Source organism: Primulina huaijiensis, chromosome 18 (assembly GCF_012295235.1).
Source record: "Primulina huaijiensis isolate GDHJ02 chromosome 18, ASM1229523v2, whole genome shotgun sequence".
Taxonomy (NCBI): Eukaryota; Viridiplantae; Streptophyta; class Magnoliopsida; order Lamiales; family Gesneriaceae; genus Primulina; species Primulina huaijiensis.
In genome coordinates this window covers 5,330,624-5,355,214 of record NC_133323.1, presented here as the reverse complement: position 1 = coordinate 5,355,214, position 24,591 = coordinate 5,330,624, and the positions used below count along the sequence as shown (strand labels likewise).

Below are 24,591 nucleotides of genomic sequence, written 5' to 3'. Positions count from 1 at the left end.
GATTATGAGCTACCTATTGTTGCTCGAAAAGGAACAAGAGAATGCACTAAAAAACCATCTTTATCCAATTGCCAATTTCGTAACCTTTCAAAATTTCTTAGTGTCACATATAGATTTCCTAATAAACTTAAACACTATAATTGGAGAGTTGCTATGCAAATCGAAATGTAGGCACTGGAAAAAGAACAAAACGTGAGAGATTGTTGATCTCCCACCAAGAAAGAAGGTTGTGGGTTGCAAATGAGTACTTACAATAAAGTACAAATTTGATGGCTCGCTAGAGAAGTACAAGGCCGGACTTGTTGCAAAAGGGCTATGCACAAACCTGTGGTGTTGATTATCAACAGACATTCACTCCAGTTGCCAAGATGAATACATTCTGAATCCTATTGTCTTTAACAGCCAACTTTAACTTGAATTTAGAGCGGTTTGATGTAAAGAATACATTTCTTCACGGTGAACTGGAAGAAGAAATATACATGGATGTTCTTCCAAGATTCGATAAATATTTTGAGGGCTCTAAAAGTTTGCAAATTAAAGAAGGCACTATATGTTCTTAAACAATCACCAAGAGCCTAATTTGGGAGGTTCGCCAAAGCAATGCTTGTTTATGGATACCGACAAAGCCAAGGAGACCATACTTTGTTCTTTAAACATTCTGACTCAGGGGGAGTCACGATCCTATTGGTATATGTGGATGATATGGTCATGATTGGAAACAATGAGAAGGAAAAGCAAGCTTTGAGGAGCTTTTTGCAAAAGAGTTTGAGATTAAAGAACTGCGGAGATTGAAGTATTTTTTTCGAATAAAAGTAGTTCATTCCTAAATATACCTAAAATCGATGAGCTGACCCATCCCGCCAAATAGGTAGGTTGGGTTGGTAATTTCTCAACCCACACAAACAGTGGGTCGACATGTCCCAATGGCCTGTTTTGATGGCTCTAGTATCAATAGCATCAACCGTTGAGATTCAATCTCCCATTCATTTCTTTGAAAAGTAGGAGTACAAAATTTATTTTATGTTTGTTTGCAATCCAATTATTGTGATAGCAACTCAATGACAATGTTGATACAACCTATCATTCGTGTTCATCACTTGTTGAACTGCTCCCATATCGTATAACATTATCAATGCTATGGTCGAAAACTCGACTTTCTCCATTCCTTTGATCAATGGACATTCATAACTATAAAGTCATATCGATCTTAAAACATTGGGCACATTGCTGACAAAATCGAACACTCTTTCTTAGCTTGTTGAATATGAATATATAGGGACAACTGAGATGCATAACTTGCAAAATTAGTCATAATTATGATTAATTCTTGAATAATAAGTAAACCGATCGGGCATTCATTCGAGGTGTCAGGGGATCGACAATTTGACGTTTCTATTGGTCATTGCCACCATATAGAATGATAATTTAAATCAGGTTTCCGAATCCAGCATCAAGTACAAAAGCTTTTATTTATTTACTTTTTTTAAAAAAAATACAAAAGCTTCAATATCTTAGATTCACTCGTGTATTCATTTCTTTAAAAATGGAATAATAAAATCTATTCAATTCAATTTTGTTTGCGGTTACTTATTGTTAATGCATGATAAGATTCCTCATGACATTGTTATATAAACAACTCAACAAAATTAAATATACAAATATATTATTCTAGTGTCATGTTTCTCATACTACAAACTACTTCAATGAATACTACTTGTATATCTGATACCAAATATATTAAATTTTGTACTTATTTCGTCGGTAATGATTGACAAGGTTCAGTTGCATTGGTATAACCACCACTCATAAGAAAATGAAACTCCCATTTCGGCAATTCCACACTTTTGTACTTATTTCGTCATATAATTTTAATGAATTGTTCCTTAATTCTGGGCGACCAAAACTCTTATTTCGGCAATTCCACACTTTGATAGTTAGTGTCAATGTGAGGAGCGTCTAATTTTTCACAAATCATACCTCATATTTGATTATCAATACCTACCCATCAGTACTTACAAACGTACCTTGGTAACAAGAATATTGATGTGTTTAGTTATTTATTTGAAATTCTCATAATTACCAACTGCGGCCTAACAAACGTCTTCAAAATATTTGTTCCCATCTCATTTAGTTTTTACCAAATCATCCAATTAACTTTGTCGATAATTTGATCGAGTTTAGCCACCTTAAACGAAACGAGCTTGATGCGAAGCGGATTTGATGCAAGAATTTTAAGGCAATTTACCTCCAACAATTAACGACCAAAAAATAAAATGGAAAGCGCAATTATCATTATTACGACAATAAATTTATGGAAAATTGGCAGTGAAGAGGTTTTGTTAAACCCCACGGTCCTTATCCAACAATCCACACTTCAAAACCAAGTCCCTCGCTCGCAGGAACAGCCAGATTTCCGAGTTTCAATGTTTTCCTCGACATACCCAGCTCAAATCTATCCTCTCCCTACGAATTTTTCCTTTCTAAAGAGAAATTTCACTCGAAGCAACAGCGGTGGCCCTTCTGTGCTCCTTTCCAGCCGCAAAACCAACATAAACAAATGCAAATGCTCCGCCACGGATCACCCTCAGTCGCAGCCCCAACGCTCGCAGAGACCGCGTAAGAAAACCCAGCAGCCAGATACTGATAAAGAAGACGGAATTGACCCTGTTGGATTCCTTGCAAAACAGGGCATTACGAACAGAGCACTCGCCCAATTCCTTCGGGAAAGGTGATTCAAGGCATTGAATTTAGATATTTGTTTTTTTTTTTTGGAATTTACCCAATATGGTTTAGTGTGATGGAAGTGAAGATTTAATTATACCTTAATCTGCGTTTAGCTGTAGATTGGTTCCTAGTGTTGAAAGAATATACGATAACTTTTAAGCAACATGATGGCGGACGATTAATGGTTTGCTGTTGAATGAAATTGCAGGCATAAAGCTTTGAAGGACTTAAAAGACGAAATTTTTAATCGCCATCTTAATCTGAAAGAGCTGGCTTCTGGGTTAGTTTTTTCCCCTATCACCCCTTGAATTTTATATTAGAGGTGCCTGCAGGATTGTATGAATTGAATGCAGCTATGACCCACAATTACTGTAAATAGGTCGGCAATCATGCTTCATCGTTCAATAGCTTATTCAGAAGTTAGATGTACCTGCAGATGTTAAAAAAAGTTGCACTCGGGATCATCTGTCAAGTAGTCTACTTGGGAGTTGGGATGCAATATTTATTTGTTTCAGTTTGCCTCTTGTCGGAATTTATTGAAGAGTGTTTTATAGGTTCGAGATACTGGGCATGCATCGGAATATTCAGCACCGTGTGGATTACATGGATTGGGCTCCAGGTTTGATATCATTTTCACAAGATAAATTGATTATACAGTATAATATTGACGATTAAGAGTGTTCCCTTGATTTTGAATACGGCAAGTAAAGAATTGACAAAATCTATCAGCGATTTTCCCTTTGCTTGACATATCAAAGTAACTCTTGATTTGAGATCAGGAAACTTTGTGTATAGCTTATGCAGAAGTGCTGATCAACTCATTTACGGATTTAGCAGCATAAAAGATGATCAAGTGACGAAAAGTTTCATTCTCTATTCATTTTTTGTTCAAAATAATATGTTCAACTTTTGGAACCAGGTGCTCGCTATTGTTCTCTGGTTGGAGATTTCAATGACTGGTCACCGACAGAGAATTGTGCAAGGGAGGGCCATCTTGGCCATGATGATTATGGGTACTGGTTTATAATTCTTGAAGATAAAGTAAGGGACGGAGAAGAGCCAGATGAACTGTATTTTCAACAATACAATTACGTGGATGATTATGATAAAGGTGACAGTGGTGTCACAGCTGAAGAAGTATTTAAGAAAATGAATGACGAGTACTGGGAACCAGGTGAAGATCGCTTTATAAAATCACGCTATGAACTTGCAGCTAAGTTGTATGAGCAAATATTTGGGCCTAATGGTCCGCAAACAGAAGAGGAACTAGAAGAAATAGCAGATCCACACACTAGATATAAGGCCTGGAAAGAGCAGCACAAAGATGATCCACCAAGCGATATACCAACTTTTGATGTGATTGATGATGGGCAAGAACATGATATTTTTGATGTTGTAAGTGATCCTGTTTGGAGAGAGAAATTTCGTGCCAAGAAGCCTCCTATTGCTTATTGGTTAGAGATTCGAAAAGGAAGGAAAGCTTGGTTAAAGAAATATATACCTGGGATCCCTCATGGAAGCAAGTACAGAGTTTATCTCAACACTCCTATGGGACCTTTAGAGCGAATTCCTGCTTGGGCAACATATGTGATCCCAGGTGTCCTTGTTTTTCTTGGAAATTTGTTTTTTGCTTTGCCATTTTATTTCTACATCATCAAACAAGTCTTGGTGCCAAACTAGCAGGGTTAGTTTCCATTTTGCTACTTATTGTTAGAAATGCTCCACCATTTTCTTGTGTTATTTGGAAGAGATAACGTTGTTCTCCAAACCTCCTCGCAAGCTTATTGAGTACTGCTAAGAGTATACAAAGCTAATCCTGCATCTTTTTTATTCTGCTTATTCCTCCTCCACTTCTTATTTTGGCAGGATTATAGTGAATGAAATAGTGGCTTAAAATGAAAAAAGCTCACGGTACTTGTTTCTCACGATCCTTTCGTTAATACATGTGTACTTGACTAACTTAAGCATGACAAGATTAAGTGAACAACTCTTGAACTTCCTTATGTTACCCACCGATTTATTCTTTGCTAAATAAGAAATATCAAATAATGTGAATAACATTCATATCCGAGCCACAATTTCTTTCCAATTTTTTTATTTTTTCTTGTCTTTGACCTGGAGTTGCTGTGACTGATTGGTACTAACTTTCTCCTCGTAGATTTTTTTGTTGGAAAATATTGGTTGACTTCGTGCCTGTTTTCCTCCAACAAAACCAGGAAATATGATATTTCCATTTGCTACTCCTCCTTCTAACATCTTCTAGAAAATCATTTTACAATGTGTTAAACACAAAGAACTTTACATATTTATAGACCCATCAGCTTGTACGAAAAATACAAGCTAATTCTTCTGTCGATAAATGATTTGATGTTTCCAGATGGGTTCTTCTTCCTTGAATCAGTCTGTGCTTTATATTTGATTTTTGATGTCATCTCACAACATTCTCATAGCTGAACTCTTGTTTCCAATTTGCAGAAACAGACAGAAATGAAGCTTTTGCTGTGCATTGGGAACCACCTCCTGAAAGTGCCTACAGATGGAAACATAAGCATCCCCCAAAGCCAAAGTCGTTGCGTGTATATGAATGTCATGTTGGGATCAGCGGACAGGAGCCCAAAGTTGCTACGTTTTCTGAGTTCACTAAGAATGTAACTCGTTATCGCTTTCAATTTCCTCTAATTTTTCGATTAAATTCATTGTTATGCCATTGGTTTGTGCCCCTTTGTTTAGACCCGAGCAATAAATGCTATTGCGCTTTTTCATCACCAATATAGGTCCTACCTCATGTAAAGGAAGCGGGATATAATGTGATCCAATTGATAGGCGTTCTCGAACACAAGGATTATTTCACCATTGGGTACAGAGTAAGTGGAAATTTAAAATTTGTTACTTTCCAACAACTGAAAATGCATTCCCAATTCCACCTAGCTGAATTTACATGCGATACTAAACTTTATTGAATGGAATCATTAAGGTACTTTTGATATTTGCTACACGCAAATTTGATGATGTGTTTGATAATTTACTCACTAATTGTTGACTACCTTGCCTTCAATTCATTACCAGTCAAACACTAATGAGCCATATATTTTCATAAAAACAGGCAGGACTGCTTTTCTGACTCGACCATTAATATGCTTGTTTGGTTTTGTTTCAAGACTTTTGGTGGAAGAGTTCTGAGAAAATATTTTGGAGAAATGTCTTGGGAAAATTAAATATGTGATTGGTTTTGTTTTGGGAAAATGCAGTTGTACCTTAAATGTCAAATCATATACAAAATTATTCGACACATTTTTCAAATTTCAAATATTATATTTAGAGTTATAGTATAATATAATAACAGAGGATTATGTATATTTGTAATCTTCATGACATTTATTATGTATATTTGTAATCTTCATGACATTTAGTGCTCTTCATGACATCTACTAGTCTTTGATTTAGCATCGAGGCATGTTTAATTATGCATTTGATGTTCTATATATTTGAAATCTTCATGACATTGTCTTTTGCCATCATTACTTACTGTTATTTACAAGATTTCTCCCCGTGCATATATGTAGGTGACAAATTTCTATGCCGTGAGTAGCCGTTTTGGTACTCCTGACGAGTTCAAGAACTTGGTGGATGAAGCACATGGTTCTTTCATATGCTTTCAAATGACCATAAATTTATTCTTTTACTTGGTCTTTTGCCATCTACACTTCTTTAGTAACTTTTAAACCAACTTAATTATATTAAGTTAGTTTGGCTTTATTAAGATAAATAACATGAAACTTAGTCAGCATTAAAAAGTAACACTCTTTGTTTTTGCGTCGATTTTGGAATAGATTGCCTGGGTGGTACTTATGCTGTGAGGAAAATATGTCTCAACCTTTTGAATGTGAGTAAGGTGGACACTGAGATGCATGCACAAATTAGAATCTGTGCTTGATTGTGATTTTTATGATCTTTGGATGCTTTTACTGTCAAATCTTATGTTGTCTGTGACATCCATCTAGACCACCGCGGTAGGTAATACAAATTTGGGGTATTGGCTCCAATTTCTATCAGAAGCCCTGTTAGCCAGTTTGTGAGAAGCACTATCACAATCATATTTTGTGTATTTCAGGATTGAGAATAATGCTGTGATAATGACATTAGTTCTTCATTATTGTATCCAAATAGATCTGTTGATAAGCGTTCCTATGAAGTGCCTAGGATGTAGTTGAAATTATTCTTCTCTTCTCGTCTAGATGTGGAATGGCTGAAGTTATCTGTTGAAACTGGATATATTTAACATGTTAGATTGTAAATTGTCAACAAGGAAACAGCAGGGGGATCATCATTCACATTTCTGTGCAGACCCGTCCCTCTGCAATTTTTTTAAAAATTTCATGTCATTTTTCTTTCTTTCTTTTTCGAGAGTGCTTAATTATATGTAAAAATGAAAGGATGATAAGCATGTGAGTGTGAAATTTCGTCAAGACAAAAATTCATTGTCTGTCTATTGCTGTCAATGCTTTATCTAGTAGGCCTTTCCAAATAACGGTATCATTTAGTTTGATGCATAGGTGATGTGTCTGTAGCATTTTGGATACCACATACATGCTTGAATTCAATTGCCAAGTTTTTTTTTATGACTAGCAGTCCTTAATTCTGGCTATCTTTCAACTGCTTTAAGCTCAATACATGTCCTTTGAAACAAGAGTTGAATGAAATATAAATCCTAATCAAGAGAATCCCTAATTGATACATCCAAATCCCGCTAATTCTACTTTCCAATTATGAGAAGTCAACTAAAGAATAATACAATCAGAATATAATTACAATATATTTGATATATCTACAAAATATCTCCAACGTCCTTGATTCTTTTGAGAACTACTTTTGATAGCTTAATTGCTATGATATATTTTCTCCACCGCTATTGATTATCTACGCGGTGTTAAATATAGTTCTCCTTGTGTGTAGGGCTTGGCCTGAGTGTTGTTTTGGATATTGTCCACTCATATGCTGCAGCTGACGAAATGGTTGGATTATCATTTTTTGATGGATCAAATGACTGTTACTTTCATTCTGGTAAACATTCAGACTGATCACCTTTGAGCAAGCACAGGCATTTATTTCAGTTACTATGTTTGTAAATGTTTTTACCTTGTATATGCACTGTGAGACAAGAAATTCATGCAGTTGCTTAAAATGTTATACACGGTGAAGTCCGTATCAATTATCTTCAACATTGTATTACTGATAGAAATATCAACTCAGTGAATGCATTGCATATAACAGTAAGGGGAAATAACATGTTGAATGAAGATGGATTTTGTCTTGCAACCAAGGGTGTTCTTACTACCAAACATAATGATTATTAAGAAAGATGCTTATTTTGCATTTTTGTGGTAATTTAAGACCATAGCTGGACATATAACTATAAGACAAAGAAATTAAAGCTCTATCAATATATGCTTGGTCCTGTGTGACTTTTCTAGTAAAGATTTTATTCATTTTTACCAACTTTGACAGGTAAAAGGGGTCATCATAAATTTTGGGGAACAAGAATGTTCAAATATGGAGATCACGACGTATTGCACTTCCTTCTTTCAAATTTGAACTGGTAACTTTGTAAACACTTACCATTTCTTTAAAATTTGAAAGGTTGTTTATGTGCCTCTTACCCTATTATTTTGATTTTTTTAATTCTTGATATCTTTTGAATAAGATTTGATATTCTATTGACAAATGTCATGTGACTGTATGCTTTTTTACCTTGATTTTTCACGGGTCTATTTATTGCTGATGTGAGATATGCAGGTGGATCACAGAGTATCAAATAGATGGTTTCTATTTTCATTCCCTGTCATCAATGATGTATACACACAATGGATTTGCAGCGTTTACTGGTGAAATGGAGGAGTAAGGTTTTTGAATACTTATCAATTTTGTTGAAATATTACTTGCCTGAGCCATATTCAAGTGTAATTTCAGCTGATGATTGATGTAATGCAGTTTATTTTTTTCTATCCTCCAAATTTCAACAAAATATTAAATAAAATCAAGTACATGGTGCCTCATCCTAAATGTTACAATTATAATACTCATCTCGTCTTGACAAATATATTGTTCATCTTATAAGATAGTATACAATCACTATTAGCTTTTGAAACTTAGCTAGATCAACTAAAACCAATTTTATATTTATGCACATATATGATTGGATGTACTTGTTTTTAGTTTAAAGTCTGCAACTTCTATGTTTTGCAATTTTCTTTTGTGGTGACCTTTTTTCATTTGCAGGTATTGTAATCAATATGTCGACAAGGACGCGTTGTTATATCTCATTTTAGCTAATGAGATATTGCATGTGCTTCATCCTGACATAGTGACCATCGCTGAAGATGTAAGATGTGGTTATACTTGCCTATGAAATATGAGTATCTTTTCATGTCAAAACGTGCTTTCCTTCGATAAATGCGATATTTATTGATAAAACTTCTATTGTCTCTAGCTTAGTATGTAGTTTACGTGATTATAATGCCTTGGTGATGTTTTTCCTTTTAAAGATTGTCATGTCATCATATCATTTTGAGCCGTTATCAATATTATATTGGGTAAGTTACATTGACATTTGTGAAACACCCACCACTACTAAACTCTTTGTACCTCAGCAACTTCTTCAATTTTTTTATTTGCTAGTCTTTCCTGTTTACTAAGATTCCAATCAATGTGTCATAACATTGACAAACTTCATAGGGTTGGTAACGATGCAAGGGAAAGAAAAAAAAAAGGACGACTCTATCTTATGAGGTTTGATGAATGTAAGTGTCAAGAAAGGTCCTCACATCAGTAACAACTAAAAGAAATAGTTTAAGATATATGATCAAGTGAAGTCTTCTTTCTTTGTTGCAAAGATTGTTTTGGTAGGAGCAATTTCCTGAACGTACCTGTGCTGGGTTAGGTAGGTGCTACCATGACACTACATCAGTTACTTTCCTGACCCCAAGGGAGATTAGTCAACCTAGTCCACTGTGTGATTCATCCTTAAGAGTTAAGAGTATGCCGCTCCACATGAGGGAGGCCCTCTGCTATTTAATCTATATTTACAGCTTTACTAGTTGGGGCTTTTATTCCTGGAGACGTCTTTTCTTAAAATAAGTTTAAGATATTAACCGTTTATCAGATTCACAAGTTGCACAGTTACATATGCCTTGTTGTAGGTTTCCTGTTATCCAGATGCTATCCGAATTTGTAGACTTCATGAGGATCAGGCATGCTGCGGTTCTGCTTTACAGAAACTTATTGAAACCTTAAGCTTAGTTGCATGACTAAGTTATTCCTGTCAAACTAGGATGTCATGTGTGCTTGGGTTAAGAAGTTGCTAATACTAGAACTAACCTGCAAATTGGGATGATATAATTGTAAGAAAATTTGAGAAGGCAATTGCAACAGTTTCACCTTGGAGTGCAACGACGAGAAGCTCAATAATATCTATCACGTATCAAAGTTCTAGGAAGTACTGCGTATCTTCAATCGAACTCTAGGTTTTGAAAATTAGATCGATGCCGATCCAATATTATATATTAAAGATTTGACAATGAATGAGGTCTCCACTTCTCCAAGGACTCAAAGACGAGGAGTCTGGTTGAACACCACAAGATCAAGATCTAGATAAATTCTTTTGTTTGTAAGGTGCTCAAGAATTTGCTTGCAAAATAGATTAAAAAACTTCAAAAGGAAAAAAACCAGAATCTATTAAAAATTTTTTGATAGGAAGCTATATTATATTCATTAATTAGAAGCAAATGATTATATATAGTGGACAAGTGATCTGCACAGATATATTAAAAAAATGATAAGAAACTATATTATATTCATTAATTAGAAGCAAATGATTACAGATAGCGGACAAGTGATCCGCACAGAAACAAAGAGAAAAGACAAAAACCCTGCTCATATCAACATATATATCTCCAATCTATCAAAAATAATCCCACGTTAATATATGTAGGTTTAGCATAAATCATGTAATATGGGTTTAAATAGTATCCATTCTGGCTCATAAAACTTGTCCAAAAATATATGCAAAAATAGCGAATTAATAGATAAACTAGTGGGCCAACACTAATATGGCCTAAACTTATTATTTGTGAAGCGAATCAACCCAATGTTCTGAAAAATGCATGGCTTTGGTGAAGCATTGAGGCAAGCATTAAGTATCACAAGCTTAAATGTGCTTAATCGGAGCTTAAGCAGATTTTTTTAAATTTTTTTATATAATTTTATTTATCTCACGCGAATCAATAGATAAAATTAGAGGTTTTTTGGGGGGAAATGGGTCAATGATTATTCAGGGGGAAATGAATGCGTTGAATGAGGAAAAGCTTTATTTGGGGGGGAAATGAATGAATCCAAGGACCAGTTGTGGGAGAAATTTGAGATTGTGTAAAAACTATTCTGAAAGTTTTAATATTTTATTTTATTAAGTAACATATAGAGTTATGGTAATATTAACTTTGACACTAAACACTCTTAGATAGTGTTTATGAATGCTTAAAAATATGATAATGAACTTTTTCTTTACAAATTTGCAGTTTATGAATGCTTAAAAATATGATAATGAACTTTTTCTTTACAAANGTCATGATTGGAAACAATGAGAAGGAAAAGCAAGCTTTGAGGAGCTTTTTGCAAAAGAGTTTGAGATTAAAGAACTGCGGAGATTGAAGTATTTTTTTCGAATAAAAGTAGTTCATTCCTAAATATACCTAAAATCGATGAGCTGACCCATCCCGCCAAATAGGTAGGTTGGGTTGGTAATTTCTCAACCCACACAAACAGTGGGTCGACATGTCCCAATGGCCTGTTTTGATGGCTCTAGTATCAATAGCATCAACCGTTGAGATTCAATCTCCCATTCATTTCTTTGAAAAGTAGGAGTACAAAATTTATTTTATGTTTGTTTGCAATCCAATTATTGTGATAGCAACTCAATGACAATGTTGATACAACCTATCATTCGTGTTCATCACTTGTTGAACTGCTCCCATATCGTATAACATTATCAATGCTATGGTCGAAAAATCGACTTTCTCCATTCCTTTGATCAATGGACATTCATAACTATAAAGTCATATCGATCTTAAAACATTGGGCACATTGCTGACAAAATCGAACACTCTTTCTTAGCTTGTTGAATATGAATATATAGGGACAACTGAGATGCATAACTTGCAAAATTAGTCATAATTATGATTAATTCTTGAATAATAAGTAAACCGATCGGGCATTCATTCGAGGTGTCAGGGGATCGACAATTTGACGTTTCTATTGGTCATTGCCACCATATAGAATGATAATTTAAATCAGGTTTCCGAATCCAGCATCAAGTACAAAAGCTTTTATTTATTTACTTTTTTTAAAAAAAATACAAAAGCTTCAATATCTTAGATTCACTCGTGTATTCATTTCTTTAAAAATGGAATAATAAAATCTATTCAATTCAATTTTGTTTGCGGTTACTTATTGTTAATGCATGATAAGATTCCTCATGACATTGTTATATAAACAACTCAACAAAATTAAATATACAAATATATTATTCTAGTGTCATGTTTCTCATACTACAAACTACTTCAATGAATACTACTTGTATATCTGATACCAAATATATTAAATTTTGTACTTATTTCGTCGGTAATGATTGACAAGGTTCAGTTGCATTGGTATAACCACCACTCATAAGAAAATGAAACTCCCATTTCGGCAATTCCACACTTTTGTACTTATTTCGTCATATAATTTTAATGAATTGTTCCTTAATTCTGGGCGACCAAAACTCTTATTTCGGCAATTCCACACTTTGATAGTTAGTGTCAATGTGAGGAGCGTCTAATTTTTCACAAATCATACCTCATATTTGATTATCAATACCTACCCATCAGTACTTACAAACGTACCTTGGTAACAAGAATATTGATGTGTTTAGTTATTTATTTGAAATTCTCATAATTACCAACTGCGGCCTAACAAACGTCTTCAAAATATTTGTTCCCATCTCATTTAGTTTTTACCAAATCATCCAATTAACTTTGTCGATAATTTGATCGAGTTTAGCCACCTTAAACGAAACGAGCTTGATGCGAAGCGGATTTGATGCAAGAATTTTAAGGCAATTTACCTCCAACAATTAACGACCAAAAAATAAAATGGAAAGCGCAATTATCATTATTACGACAATAAATTTATGGAAAATTGGCAGTGAAGAGGTTTTGTTAAACCCCACGGTCCTTATCCAACAATCCACACTTCAAAACCAAGTCCCTCGCTCGCAGGAACAGCCAGATTTCCGAGTTTCAATGTTTTCCTCGACATACCCAGCTCAAATCTATCCTCTCCCTACGAATTTTTCCTTTCTAAAGAGAAATTTCACTCGAAGCAACAGCGGTGGCCCTTCTGTGCTCCTTTCCAGCCGCAAAACCAACATAAACAAATGCAAATGCTCCGCCACGGATCACCCTCAGTCGCAGCCCCAACGCTCGCAGAGACCGCGTAAGAAAACCCAGCAGCCAGATACTGATAAAGAAGACGGAATTGACCCTGTTGGATTCCTTGCAAAACAGGGCATTACGAACAGAGCACTCGCCCAATTCCTTCGGGAAAGGTGATTCAAGGCATTGAATTTAGATATTTGTTTTTTTTTTTTGGAATTTACCCAATATGGTTTAGTGTGATGGAAGTGAAGATTTAATTATACCTTAATCTGCGTTTAGCTGTAGATTGGTTCCTAGTGTTGAAAGAATATACGATAACTTTTAAGCAACATGATGGCGGACGATTAATGGTTTGCTGTTGAATGAAATTGCAGGCATAAAGCTTTGAAGGACTTAAAAGACGAAATTTTTAATCGCCATCTTAATCTGAAAGAGCTGGCTTCTGGGTTAGTTTTTTCCCCTATCACCCCTTGAATTTTATATTAGAGGTGCCTGCAGGATTGTATGAATTGAATGCAGCTATGACCCACAATTACTGTAAATAGGTCGGCAATCATGCTTCATCGTTCAATAGCTTATTCAGAAGTTAGATGTACCTGCAGATGTTAAAAAAAGTTGCACTCGGGATCATCTGTCAAGTAGTCTACTTGGGAGTTGGGATGCAATATTTATTTGTTTCAGTTTGCCTCTTGTCGGAATTTATTGAAGAGTGTTTTATAGGTTCGAGATACTGGGCATGCATCGGAATATTCAGCACCGTGTGGATTACATGGATTGGGCTCCAGGTTTGATATCATTTTCACAAGATAAATTGATTATACAGTATAATATTGACGATTAAGAGTGTTCCCTTGATTTTGAATACGGCAAGTAAAGAATTGACAAAATCTATCAGCGATTTTCCCTTTGCTTGACATATCAAAGTAACTCTTGATTTGAGATCAGGAAACTTTGTGTATAGCTTATGCAGAAGTGCTGATCAACTCATTTACGGATTTAGCAGCATAAAAGATGATCAAGTGACGAAAAGTTTCATTCTCTATTCATTTTTTGTTCAAAATAATATGTTCAACTTTTGGAACCAGGTGCTCGCTATTGTTCTCTGGTTGGAGATTTCAATGACTGGTCACCGACAGAGAATTGTGCAAGGGAGGGCCATCTTGGCCATGATGATTATGGGTACTGGTTTATAATTCTTGAAGATAAAGTAAGGGACGGAGAAGAGCCAGATGAACTGTATTTTCAACAATACAATTACGTGGATGATTATGATAAAGGTGACAGTGGTGTCACAGCTGAAGAAGTATTTAAGAAAATGAATGACGAGTACTGGGAACCAGGTGAAGATCGCTTTATAAAATCACGCTATGAACTTGCAGCTAAGTTGTATGAGCAAATATTTGGGCCTAATGGTCCGCAAACAGAAGAGGAACTAGAAGAAATAGCAGATCCACACACTAGATATAAGGCCTGGAAAGAGCAGCACAAAGATGATCCACCAAGCGATATACCAACTTTTGATGTGATTGATGATGGGCAAGAACATGATATTTTTGATGTTGTAAGTGATCCTGTTTGGAGAGAGAAATTTCGTGCCAAGAAGCCTCCTATTGCTTATTGGTTAGAGATTCGAAAAGGAAGGAAAGCTTGGTTAAAGAAATATATACCTGGGATCCCTCATGGAAGCAAGTACAGAGTTTATCTCAACACTCCTATGGGACCTTTAGAGCGAATTCCTGCTTGGGCAACATATGTGATCCCAGGTGTCCTTGTTTTTCTTGGAAATTTGTTTTTTGCTTTGCCATTTTATTTCTACATCATCAAACAAGTCTTGGTGCCAAACTAGCAGGGTTAGTTTCCATTTTGCTACTTATTGTTAGAAATGCTCCACCATTTTCTTGTGTTATTTGGAAGAGATAACGTTGTTCTCCAAACCTCCTCGCAAGCTTATTGAGTACTGCTAAGAGTATACAAAGCTAATCCTGCATCTTTTTTATTCTGCTTATTCCTCCTCCACTTCTTATTTTGGCAGGATTATAGTGAATGAAATAGTGGCTTAAAATGAAAAAAGCTCACGGTACTTGTTTCTCACGATCCTTTCGTTAATACATGTGTACTTGACTAACTTAAGCATGACAAGATTAAGTGAACAACTCTTGAACTTCCTTATGTTACCCACCGATTTATTCTTTGCTAAATAAGAAATATCAAATAATGTGAATAACATTCATATCCGAGCCACAATTTCTTTCCAATTTTTTTATTTTTTCTTGTCTTTGACCTGGAGTTGCTGTGACTGATTGGTACTAACTTTCTCCTCGTAGATTTTTTTGTTGGAAAATATTGGTTGACTTCGTGCCTGTTTTCCTCCAACAAAACCAGGAAATATGATATTTCCATTTGCTACTCCTCCTTCTAACATCTTCTAGAAAATCATTTTACAATGTGTTAAACACAAAGAACTTTACATATTTATAGACCCATCAGCTTGTACGAAAAATACAAGCTAATTCTTCTGTCGATAAATGATTTGATGTTTCCAGATGGGTTCTTCTTCCTTGAATCAGTCTGTGCTTTATATTTGATTTTTGATGTCATCTCACAACATTCTCATAGCTGAACTCTTGTTTCCAATTTGCAGAAACAGACAGAAATGAAGCTTTTGCTGTGCATTGGGAACCACCTCCTGAAAGTGCCTACAGATGGAAACATAAGCATCCCCCAAAGCCAAAGTCGTTGCGTGTATATGAATGTCATGTTGGGATCAGCGGACAGGAGCCCAAAGTTGCTACGTTTTCTGAGTTCACTAAGAATGTAACTCGTTATCGCTTTCAATTTCCTCTAATTTTTCGATTAAATTCATTGTTATGCCATTGGTTTGTGCCCCTTTGTTTAGACCCGAGCAATAAATGCTATTGCGCTTTTTCATCACCAATATAGGTCCTACCTCATGTAAAGGAAGCGGGATATAATGTGATCCAATTGATAGGCGTTCTCGAACACAAGGATTATTTCACCATTGGGTACAGAGTAAGTGGAAATTTAAAATTTGTTACTTTCCAACAACTGAAAATGCATTCCCAATTCCACCTAGCTGAATTTACATGCGATACTAAACTTTATTGAATGGAATCATTAAGGTACTTTTGATATTTGCTACACGCAAATTTGATGATGTGTTTGATAATTTACTCACTAATTGTTGACTACCTTGCCTTCAATTCATTACCAGTCAAACACTAATGAGCCATATATTTTCATAAAAACAGGCAGGACTGCTTTTCTGACTCGACCATTAATATGCTTGTTTGGTTTTGTTTCAAGACTTTTGGTGGAAGAGTTCTGAGAAAATATTTTGGAGAAATGTCTTGGGAAAATTAAATATGTGATTGGTTTTGTTTTGGGAAAATGCAGTTGTACCTTAAATGTCAAATCATATACAAAATTATTCGACACATTTTTCAAATTTCAAATATTATATTTAGAGTTATAGTATAATATAATAACAGAGGATTATGTATATTTGTAATCTTCATGACATTTATTATGTATATTTGTAATCTTCATGACATTTAGTGCTCTTCATGACATCTACTAGTCTTTGATTTAGCATCGAGGCATGTTTAATTATGCATTTGATGTTCTATATATTTGAAATCTTCATGACATTGTCTTTTGCCATCATTACTTACTGTTATTTACAAGATTTCTCCCCGTGCATATATGTAGGTGACAAATTTCTATGCCGTGAGTAGCCGTTTTGGTACTCCTGACGAGTTCAAGAACTTGGTGGATGAAGCACATGGTTCTTTCATATGCTTTCAAATGACCATAAATTTATTCTTTTACTTGGTCTTTTGCCATCTACACTTCTTTAGTAACTTTTAAACCAACTTAATTATATTAAGTTAGTTTGGCTTTATTAAGATAAATAACATGAAACTTAGTCAGCATTAAAAAGTAACACTCTTTGTTTTTGCGTCGATTTTGGAATAGATTGCCTGGGTGGTACTTATGCTGTGAGGAAAATATGTCTCAACCTTTTGAATGTGAGTAAGGTGGACACTGAGATGCATGCACAAATTAGAATCTGTGCTTGATTGTGATTTTTATGATCTTTGGATGCTTTTACTGTCAAATCTTATGTTGTCTGTGACATCCATCTAGACCACCGCGGTAGGTAATACAAATTTGGGGTATTGGCTCCAATTTCTATCAGAAGCCCTGTTAGCCAGTTTGTGAGAAGCACTATCACAATCATATTTTGTGTATTTCAGGATTGAGAATAATGCTGTGATAATGACATTAGTTCTTCATTATTGTATCCAAATAGATCTGTTGATAAGCGTTCCTATGAAGTGCCTAGGATGTAGTTGAAATTATTCTTCTCTTCTCGTCTAGATGTGGAATGGCTGAAGTTATCTGTTGAAACTGGATATATTTAACATGTTAGATTGTAAATTGTCAACAAGGAAACAGCAGGGGGATCATCATTCACATTTCTGTGCAGACCCGTCCCTCTGCAATTTTTTTAAAAATTTCATGTCATTTTTCTTTCTTTCTTTTTCGAGAGTGCTTAATTATATGTAAAAATGAAAGGATGATAAGCATGTGAGTGTGAAATTTCGTCAAGACAAAAATTCATTGTCTGTCTATTGCTGTCAATGCTTTATCTAGTAGGCCTTTCCAAATAACGGTATCATTTAGTTTGATGCATAGGTGATGTGTCTGTAGCATTTTGGATACCACATACATGCTTGAATTCAATTGCCAAGTTTTTTTTTATGACTAGCAGTCCTTAATTCTGGCTATCTTTCAACTGCTTTAAGCTCAATACATGTCCTTTGAAACAAGAGTTGAATGAAATATAAATCCTAATCAAGAGAATCCCTAATTGATACATCCAAATCCCGCTAATTCTACTTTCCAATTATGAGAAGTCAACTAAAGAATAATACAATCAGAATATAATTACAATATATTTGATATATCTACAAAATATCTCCAACGTCCTTGATTCTTTTGAGAACTACTTTTGATAGCTTAATTGCTATGATATATTTTCTCCACCGCTATTGATTATCTACGCGGTGTTAAATATAGTTCTCCTTGTGTGTAGGGCTTGGCCTGAGTGTTGTTTTGGATATTGTCCACTCATATGCTGCAGCTGACGAAATGGTTGGATTATCATTTTTTGATGGATCAAATGACTGTTACTTTCATTCTGGTAAACATTCAGACTGATCACCTTTGAGCAAGCACAGGCATTTATTTCAGTTACTATGTTTGTAAATGTTTTTACCTTGTATATGCACTGTGAGACAAGAAATTCATGCAGTTGCTTAAAATGTTATACACGGTGAAGTCCGTATCAATTATCTTCAACATTGTATTACTGATAGAAATATCAACTCAGTGAATGCATTGCATATAACAGTAAGGGGAAATAACATGTTGAATGAAGATGGATTTTGTCTTGCAACCAAGGGTGTTCTTACTACCAAACATAATGATTATTAAGAAAGATGCTTATTTTGCATTTTTGTGGTAATTTAAGACCATAGCTGGACATATAACTATAAGACAAAGAAATTAAAGCTCTATCAATATATGCTTGGTCCTGTGTGACTTTTCTAGTAAAGATTTTATTCATTTTTACCAACTTTGACAGGTAAAAGGGGTCATCATAAATTTTGGGGAACAAGAATGTTCAAATATGGAGATCACGACGTATTGCACTTCCTTCTTTCAAATTTGAACTGGTAACTTTGTAAACACTTACCATTTCTTTAAAATTTGAAAGGTTGTTTATGTGCCTCTTACCCTATTATTTTGATTTTTTTAATTCTTGATATCTTTTGAATAAGATTTGATATTCTATTGACAAATGTCATGTGACTGTATGCTTTTTTACCTTGATTTTTCACGGGTCTATTTATTGCTGATGTGAGATATGCAGGTGGATCACAGAGTATCAAATAGATGGTTTCTATTTTCATTCCCTGTCATCAATGATGTATACACACAATGGATTTGCAGCGTTTACTGGTGAAATGGAGGAGTAAGGTTTTTGAATACTTATCAATTTTGTTGAAATATTACTTGCCTGAGCCATATTCAAGTGTAATTTCAGCTGATGATTGATGTAATGCAGTTTATTTTTTTCTATCCTCCAAATTTCAACAAAATATTAAATAAAATCAAGTACATGGTGCCTCATCCTAAATGTTACAATTATAATACTCATCTCGTCTTGACAAATATATTGTTCATCTTATAAGATAGTATACAATCACTATTAGCTTTTGAAACTTAGCTAGATCAACTAAAACCAATTTTATATTTATGCACATATATGATTGGATGTACTTGTTTTTAGTTTAAAGTCTGCAACTTCTATGTTTTGCAATTTTCTTTTGTGGTGACCTTTTTTCATTTGCAGGTATTGTAATCAATATGTCGACAAGGACGCGTTGTTATATCTCATTTTAGCTAATGAGATATTGCATGTGCTTCATCCTGACATAGTGACCATCGCTGAAGATGTAAGATGTGGTTATACTTGCCTATGAAATATGAGTATCTTTTCATGTCAAAACGTGCTTTCCTTCGATAAATGCGATATTTATTGATAAAACTTCTATTGTCTCTAGCTTAGTATGTAGTTTACGTGATTATAATGCCTTGGTGATGTTTTTCCTTTTAAAGATTGTCATGTCATCATATCATTTTGAGCCGTTATCAATATTATATTGGGTAAGTTACATTGACATTTGTGAAACACCCACCACTACTAAACTCTTTGTACCTCAGCAACTTCTTCAATTTTTTTATTTGCTAGTCTTTCCTGTTTACTAAGATTCCAATCAATGTGTCATAACATTGACAAACTTCATAGGGTTGGTAACGATGCAAGGGAAAGAAAAAAAAAAGGACGACTCTATCTTATGAGGTTTGATGAATGTAAGTGTCAAGAAAGGTCCTCACATCAGTAACAACTAAAAGAAATAGTTTAAGATATATGATCAAGTGAAGTCTTCTTTCTTTGTTGCAAAGATTGTTTTGGTAGGAGCAATTTCCTGAACGTACCTGTGCTGGGTTAGGTAGGTGCTACCATGACACTACATCAGTTACTTTCCTGACCCCAAGGGAGATTAGTCAACCTAGTCCACTGTGTGATTCATCCTTAAGAGTTAAGAGTATGCCGCTCCACATGAGGGAGGCCCTCTGCTATTTAATCTATATTTACAGCTTTACTAGTTGGGGCTTTTATTCCTGGAGACGTCTTTTCTTAAAATAAGTTTAAGATATTAACCGTTTATCAGATTCACAAGTTGCACAGTTACATATGCCTTGTTGTAGGTTTCCTGTTATCCAGATGCTATCCGAATTTGTAGACTTCATGAGGATCAGGCATGCTGCGGTTCTGCTTTACAGAAACTTATTGAAACCTTAAGCTTAGTTGCATGACTAAGTTATTCCTGTCAAACTAGGATGTCATGTGTGCTTGGGTTAAGAAGTTGCTAATACTAGAACTAACCTGCAAATTGGGATGATATAATTGTAAGAAAATTTGAGAAGGCAATTGCAACAGTTTCACCTTGGAGTGCAACGACGAGAAGCTCAATAATATCTATCACGTATCAAAGTTCTAGGAAGTACTGCGTATCTTCAATCGAACTCTAGGTTTTGAAAATTAGATCGATGCCGATCCAATATTATATATTAAAGATTTGACAATGAATGAGGTCTCCACTTCTCCAAGGACTCAAAGACGAGGAGTCTGGTTGAACACCACAAGATCAAGATCTAGATAAATTCTTTTGTTTGTAAGGTGCTCAAGAATTTGCTTGCAAAATAGATTAAAAAACTTCAAAAGGAAAAAAACCAGAATCTATTAAAAATTTTTTGATAGGAAGCTATATTATATTCATTAATTAGAAGCAAATGATTATATATAGTGGACAAGTGATCTGCACAGATATATTAAAAAAATGATAAGAAACTATATTATATTCATTAATTAGAAGCAAATGATTACAGATAGCGGACAAGTGATCTGCACAGAAACAAAGAGAAAAGACAAAAACCCTGCTCATATCAACATATATATCTCCAATCTATCAAAAATAATCCCACGTTAATATATGTAGGTTTAGCATAAATCATGTAATATGGGTTTAAATAGTATCCATTCTGGCTCATAAAACTTGTCCAAAAATATATGCAAAAATAGCGAATTAATAGATAAACTAGTGGGCCAACACTAATATGGCCTAAACTTATTATTTGTGAAGCGAATCAACCCAATGTTCTGAAAAATGCATGGCTTTGGTGAAGCATTGAGGCAAGCATTAAGTATCACAAGCTTAAATGTGCTTAATCGGAGCTTAAGCAGATTTTTTTAAATTTTTTTATATAATTTTATTTATCTCACGCGAATCAATAGATAAAATTAGAGGTTTTTTGGGGGGAAATGGGTCAATGATTATTCAGGGGGAAATGAATGCGTTGAATGAGGAAAAGCTTTATTTGGGGGGGAAATGAATGAATCCAAGGACCAGTTGTGGGAGAAATTTGAGATTGTGTAAAAACTATTCTGAAAGTTTTAATATTTTATTTTATTAAGTAACATATAGAGTTATGGTAATATTAACTTTGACACTAAACACTCTTAGATAGTGTTTATGAATGCTTAAAAATATGATAATGAACTTTTTCTTTACAAATTTTTGCAAATTTGTAAAGGAAAATTTCATAATCACTTTTTAAGCATTTATAAACACTTCCTTAATGTAGTCATACATGGGTTAGACCAATTTTTTTTGCTTTTGTCAAATCATTGCGGTTTCCCGTGCTCCACACTTTATCTCGCTTAAGCTCTCCTTTTAGTAATGTGGCCATGAGCTTCAATTAAGTCAATTTTTCCTCATTAAATTCTCCCACATTGTTTGCTTGGCCCCCAAACTCTTGATGTAGCCTGTTAAGTGTCCTTTTAAATATTGTAGACTTGGATGTTGTAGTTAGACAGAGACTAACAACCAATGGATTCCACACGGACTTATGCTGGCATTTTAAAATGTGATGACATGAGCTTTCAAACGATAGTATTAGATGATAAGGCATCTCATATGGTTATTTAATCTATATTGTTAATCAACTTATTCACTCGTATAAATAAAGTTTTTCAAGGATGCTACTAGTATGTTCGACCGAAAGATATCACTTATACAGGTAATGGAGTGCTTATTTTTTTTAACTCTTAAAAATAGTACCCATTGCTTGCTGGAAATATTTAATGATCTCAAGGCCATTTGCATGTGCCACAGAAAAGGAGATCCTAAAACTCCATGCCTCATACTGCATATAATATATATTTTTGGCTTCAATTGTTTTTACGCAATTCCTTTGTGGTAACTTGTTAGCTTTACCTGCTTAGGCAACACTTTATCCTGGGCTTTGCGAGCCAACTTCTCAAGGTGGACTAGGATTTGATTATTTTGTTAATCTATCTGCATCGGAGATGTGGTTGTCACTCCTCGAGAAACTTCCTGACAATGAATGGAGTATGAGTAAGGTTGCTTCAGTCAACATATGAAGATTTATTTTCTCCATCATACAACGTTGAAACTATATTTTGTTTCTGATTATTGTGTAGCTTGTAAACGCATTGATTGGCAATAGAAACACTGTCAGCAAGATGCTTCTGTATGCCGAAAATCACAACCAGGTGATCTAAATGATGGAACATATCCACCTCTCTCTCTCTCTCTCAAATAAATGCATAAATCCCATCTTGTTAAACCCATAGATTTTCCTCTTTTCTTGGAACTCAAGTAGCTGCTCAATCATTTTAATCAACACATTACATTGCCCACCAGTCTATTTCTGGTGGCCGTTCATTTGCAGAAATACTTTTTGGATCAGCTAACACGGAAGAGTCAATTCTTAGAGGTTTGTCATTGCACAAGGTACTCGGTGATTATCGTTTGTTGTGTCATATGAATTGAAGCCTCATATTTGCAGCTAATAGCCCTTTTTTGAATGCCTCGATGTCCATCTACTTTTACAATTTTCTGAGTCAAGAGGAAGCTGAATACAGAAAATAGCTTATATTTTTCATGTCTCGATGTCCATCTACTTTTACAATTTTCTGAGTCAAGAGGAAGCTGAATACAGAAAATAGCTTATATTTTTCGAATAACTTCTGCATGTTATACCACCTGGGTTTCTAATTGTCATGGTGCATTTTCTTAAGTTAATTAAAATAATCAATGTCAAGAAGGGTTGTTTCACTTCCATTACATCTATCTCAACTACATTTAGTTACTATTCAGCTACTTTTCTATGTATATGGTAAATGCCATATTTATCATGATTTGTTTGTCATCCAGATGATCAGATTAATTTCCTTCACAATTGGTGGTCCAGCATACCTAAATTTTATGGGCAATGAATTCGGACATCCAAAGGTGAATTGTGTTTGTGGTACATTTATGTGATGTGAATTTCAAAATCTAATTTTTTCTGGTTCAGAGGGTCGAGTTTCCAATGACAAGCAACAATTATTCCTACTCACTGGCTAATCGGTGCTGGGATCTTTTGGCGGATGAAATTCACAAAGAAATGTTTGCATTTGATAAGGTGAGTTGGAAATAAGTTATTATGATATTCAATTTATTTAACATCCTTTTATGTGATTTTTATAACCGTGTCCCAATTTGAGGTTTTCTTCAGCAAATGATTAGGGCCATTAATAGGTTGGATTTAGACCAAATTCAAATTTGGATCGAATTAGTTTATGATGATATTCAGAAGCTTCTTGCTGCATGTCCGAGAAAGTAATTGTGGGGAGATGATATTATTCTACATTAGCTATGACTGATTATTTACAAGTACCCTATTTGGTTTTGCCTGGTTCCATTTGATAAAATTTCATTTGGGATATCAACACCTGCTTATGTTCATACTCTTATTGTTTAATGAATGAATGAGATGGAGTTTCTGGGATCTTAAAGTATCAGGTTAGCTGATCCATTATTAACCTGTGAGATTCTTGTGCCTTCTCCTTTTAGGATATGATGAAACTGGATGCCAATGAAAGAATACTTTTAAGAGGTTCAAGGGGCCTTCCCAATGTCCATCATGTCAATGACACTACCATGGTAAAAAAACATTCTGGTTTTAATGCTTGTGATTTCTTTTGTTTGTTTCCGGTGTTCTCCAGCCAATGTAAATTCATGAAGACGAACTGATAAAGTTTCTTGTCTTATAATTAGAGGGTTTATGTATGTACGCATCAAGTTTCTTGAATTCTTCCTCTAGTTTCTCTCCACGTGTGCTAAGAGTATCCTTTTTGAACGGAATAATCCAAAAAAAAAAAAAAAAAAAAATATCA

At 34.6% G+C, this 24,591-nt stretch overlaps 2 protein-coding genes across 3 annotated transcripts in view; both read left to right on the top strand.

Annotated features, from left to right (window-relative positions):
- Positions 1-2,261: 2,261 nt before the first annotated feature.
- On the top strand, positions 2,262-11,124 carry LOC140964947 (1,4-alpha-glucan-branching enzyme 3, chloroplastic/amyloplastic-like). The gene is made up of 12 exons (XM_073424949.1): positions 2,262-2,728; positions 2,933-3,004; positions 3,279-3,343; positions 3,644-4,321; positions 5,200-5,372; positions 5,499-5,588; positions 6,288-6,363; positions 7,678-7,785; positions 8,230-8,320; positions 8,518-8,619; positions 9,001-9,103; positions 9,921-11,124. Exons 1-12 carry the CDS (start codon positions 2,274-2,276, stop codon positions 10,026-10,028), a joined length of 2,121 nt encoding a protein of 706 aa, XP_073281050.1. The 5' UTR covers positions 2,262-2,273; the 3' UTR covers positions 10,029-11,124.
- A 1,772-nt stretch (positions 11,125-12,896) lies between these two features.
- The window catches only part of LOC140964337 (1,4-alpha-glucan-branching enzyme 3, chloroplastic/amyloplastic), a 21,449-nt gene continuing 9,754 nt past the window's right edge, over positions 12,897-24,591 (top strand). For both annotated transcript variants that reach the window (XM_073424014.1, XM_073424015.1), the window contains exons 1-17: positions 12,897-13,363; positions 13,568-13,639; positions 13,914-13,978; positions 14,279-14,956; positions 15,835-16,007; positions 16,134-16,223; positions 16,923-16,998; positions 18,313-18,420; positions 18,865-18,955; positions 19,153-19,254; positions 19,636-19,738; positions 22,633-22,770; positions 22,852-22,923; positions 23,075-23,164; positions 23,588-23,665; positions 23,730-23,837; positions 24,269-24,358. In XM_073424014.1, coding sequence (XP_073280115.1) covers positions 12,909-13,363; positions 13,568-13,639; positions 13,914-13,978; positions 14,279-14,956; positions 15,835-16,007; positions 16,134-16,223; positions 16,923-16,998; positions 18,313-18,420; positions 18,865-18,955; positions 19,153-19,254; positions 19,636-19,738; positions 22,633-22,770; positions 22,852-22,923; positions 23,075-23,164; positions 23,588-23,665; positions 23,730-23,837; positions 24,269-24,358 — 2,589 coding nt within the window. In that variant the 5' untranslated portion in view covers positions 12,897-12,908. The remainder of the gene's footprint in view (positions 13,364-13,567; positions 13,640-13,913; positions 13,979-14,278; positions 14,957-15,834; positions 16,008-16,133; positions 16,224-16,922; positions 16,999-18,312; positions 18,421-18,864; positions 18,956-19,152; positions 19,255-19,635; positions 19,739-22,632; positions 22,771-22,851; positions 22,924-23,074; positions 23,165-23,587; positions 23,666-23,729; positions 23,838-24,268; positions 24,359-24,591) is intronic.

What these genes read in the sequence shown, in the direction of transcription:
- LOC140964947 (XM_073424949.1), top strand. Translation starts at nt 2,274, where the DNA reads ATGGAAAGCGCAATTATCATTATTACGACAATAAATTTATGGAAAATT. An exon ending in GGCAACATATGTGATCCCAG is followed by an intron (nt 4,322 to 5,199) that starts GTGTCCTTGTTT and finishes TCCAATTTGCAG; the next exon opens with AAACAGACAGAAATGAAGCT. An exon ending in TAGTGACCATCGCTGAAGAT is followed by an intron (nt 9,104 to 9,920) that starts GTAAGATGTGGT and finishes GCCTTGTTGTAG; the next exon opens with GTTTCCTGTTATCCAGATGC.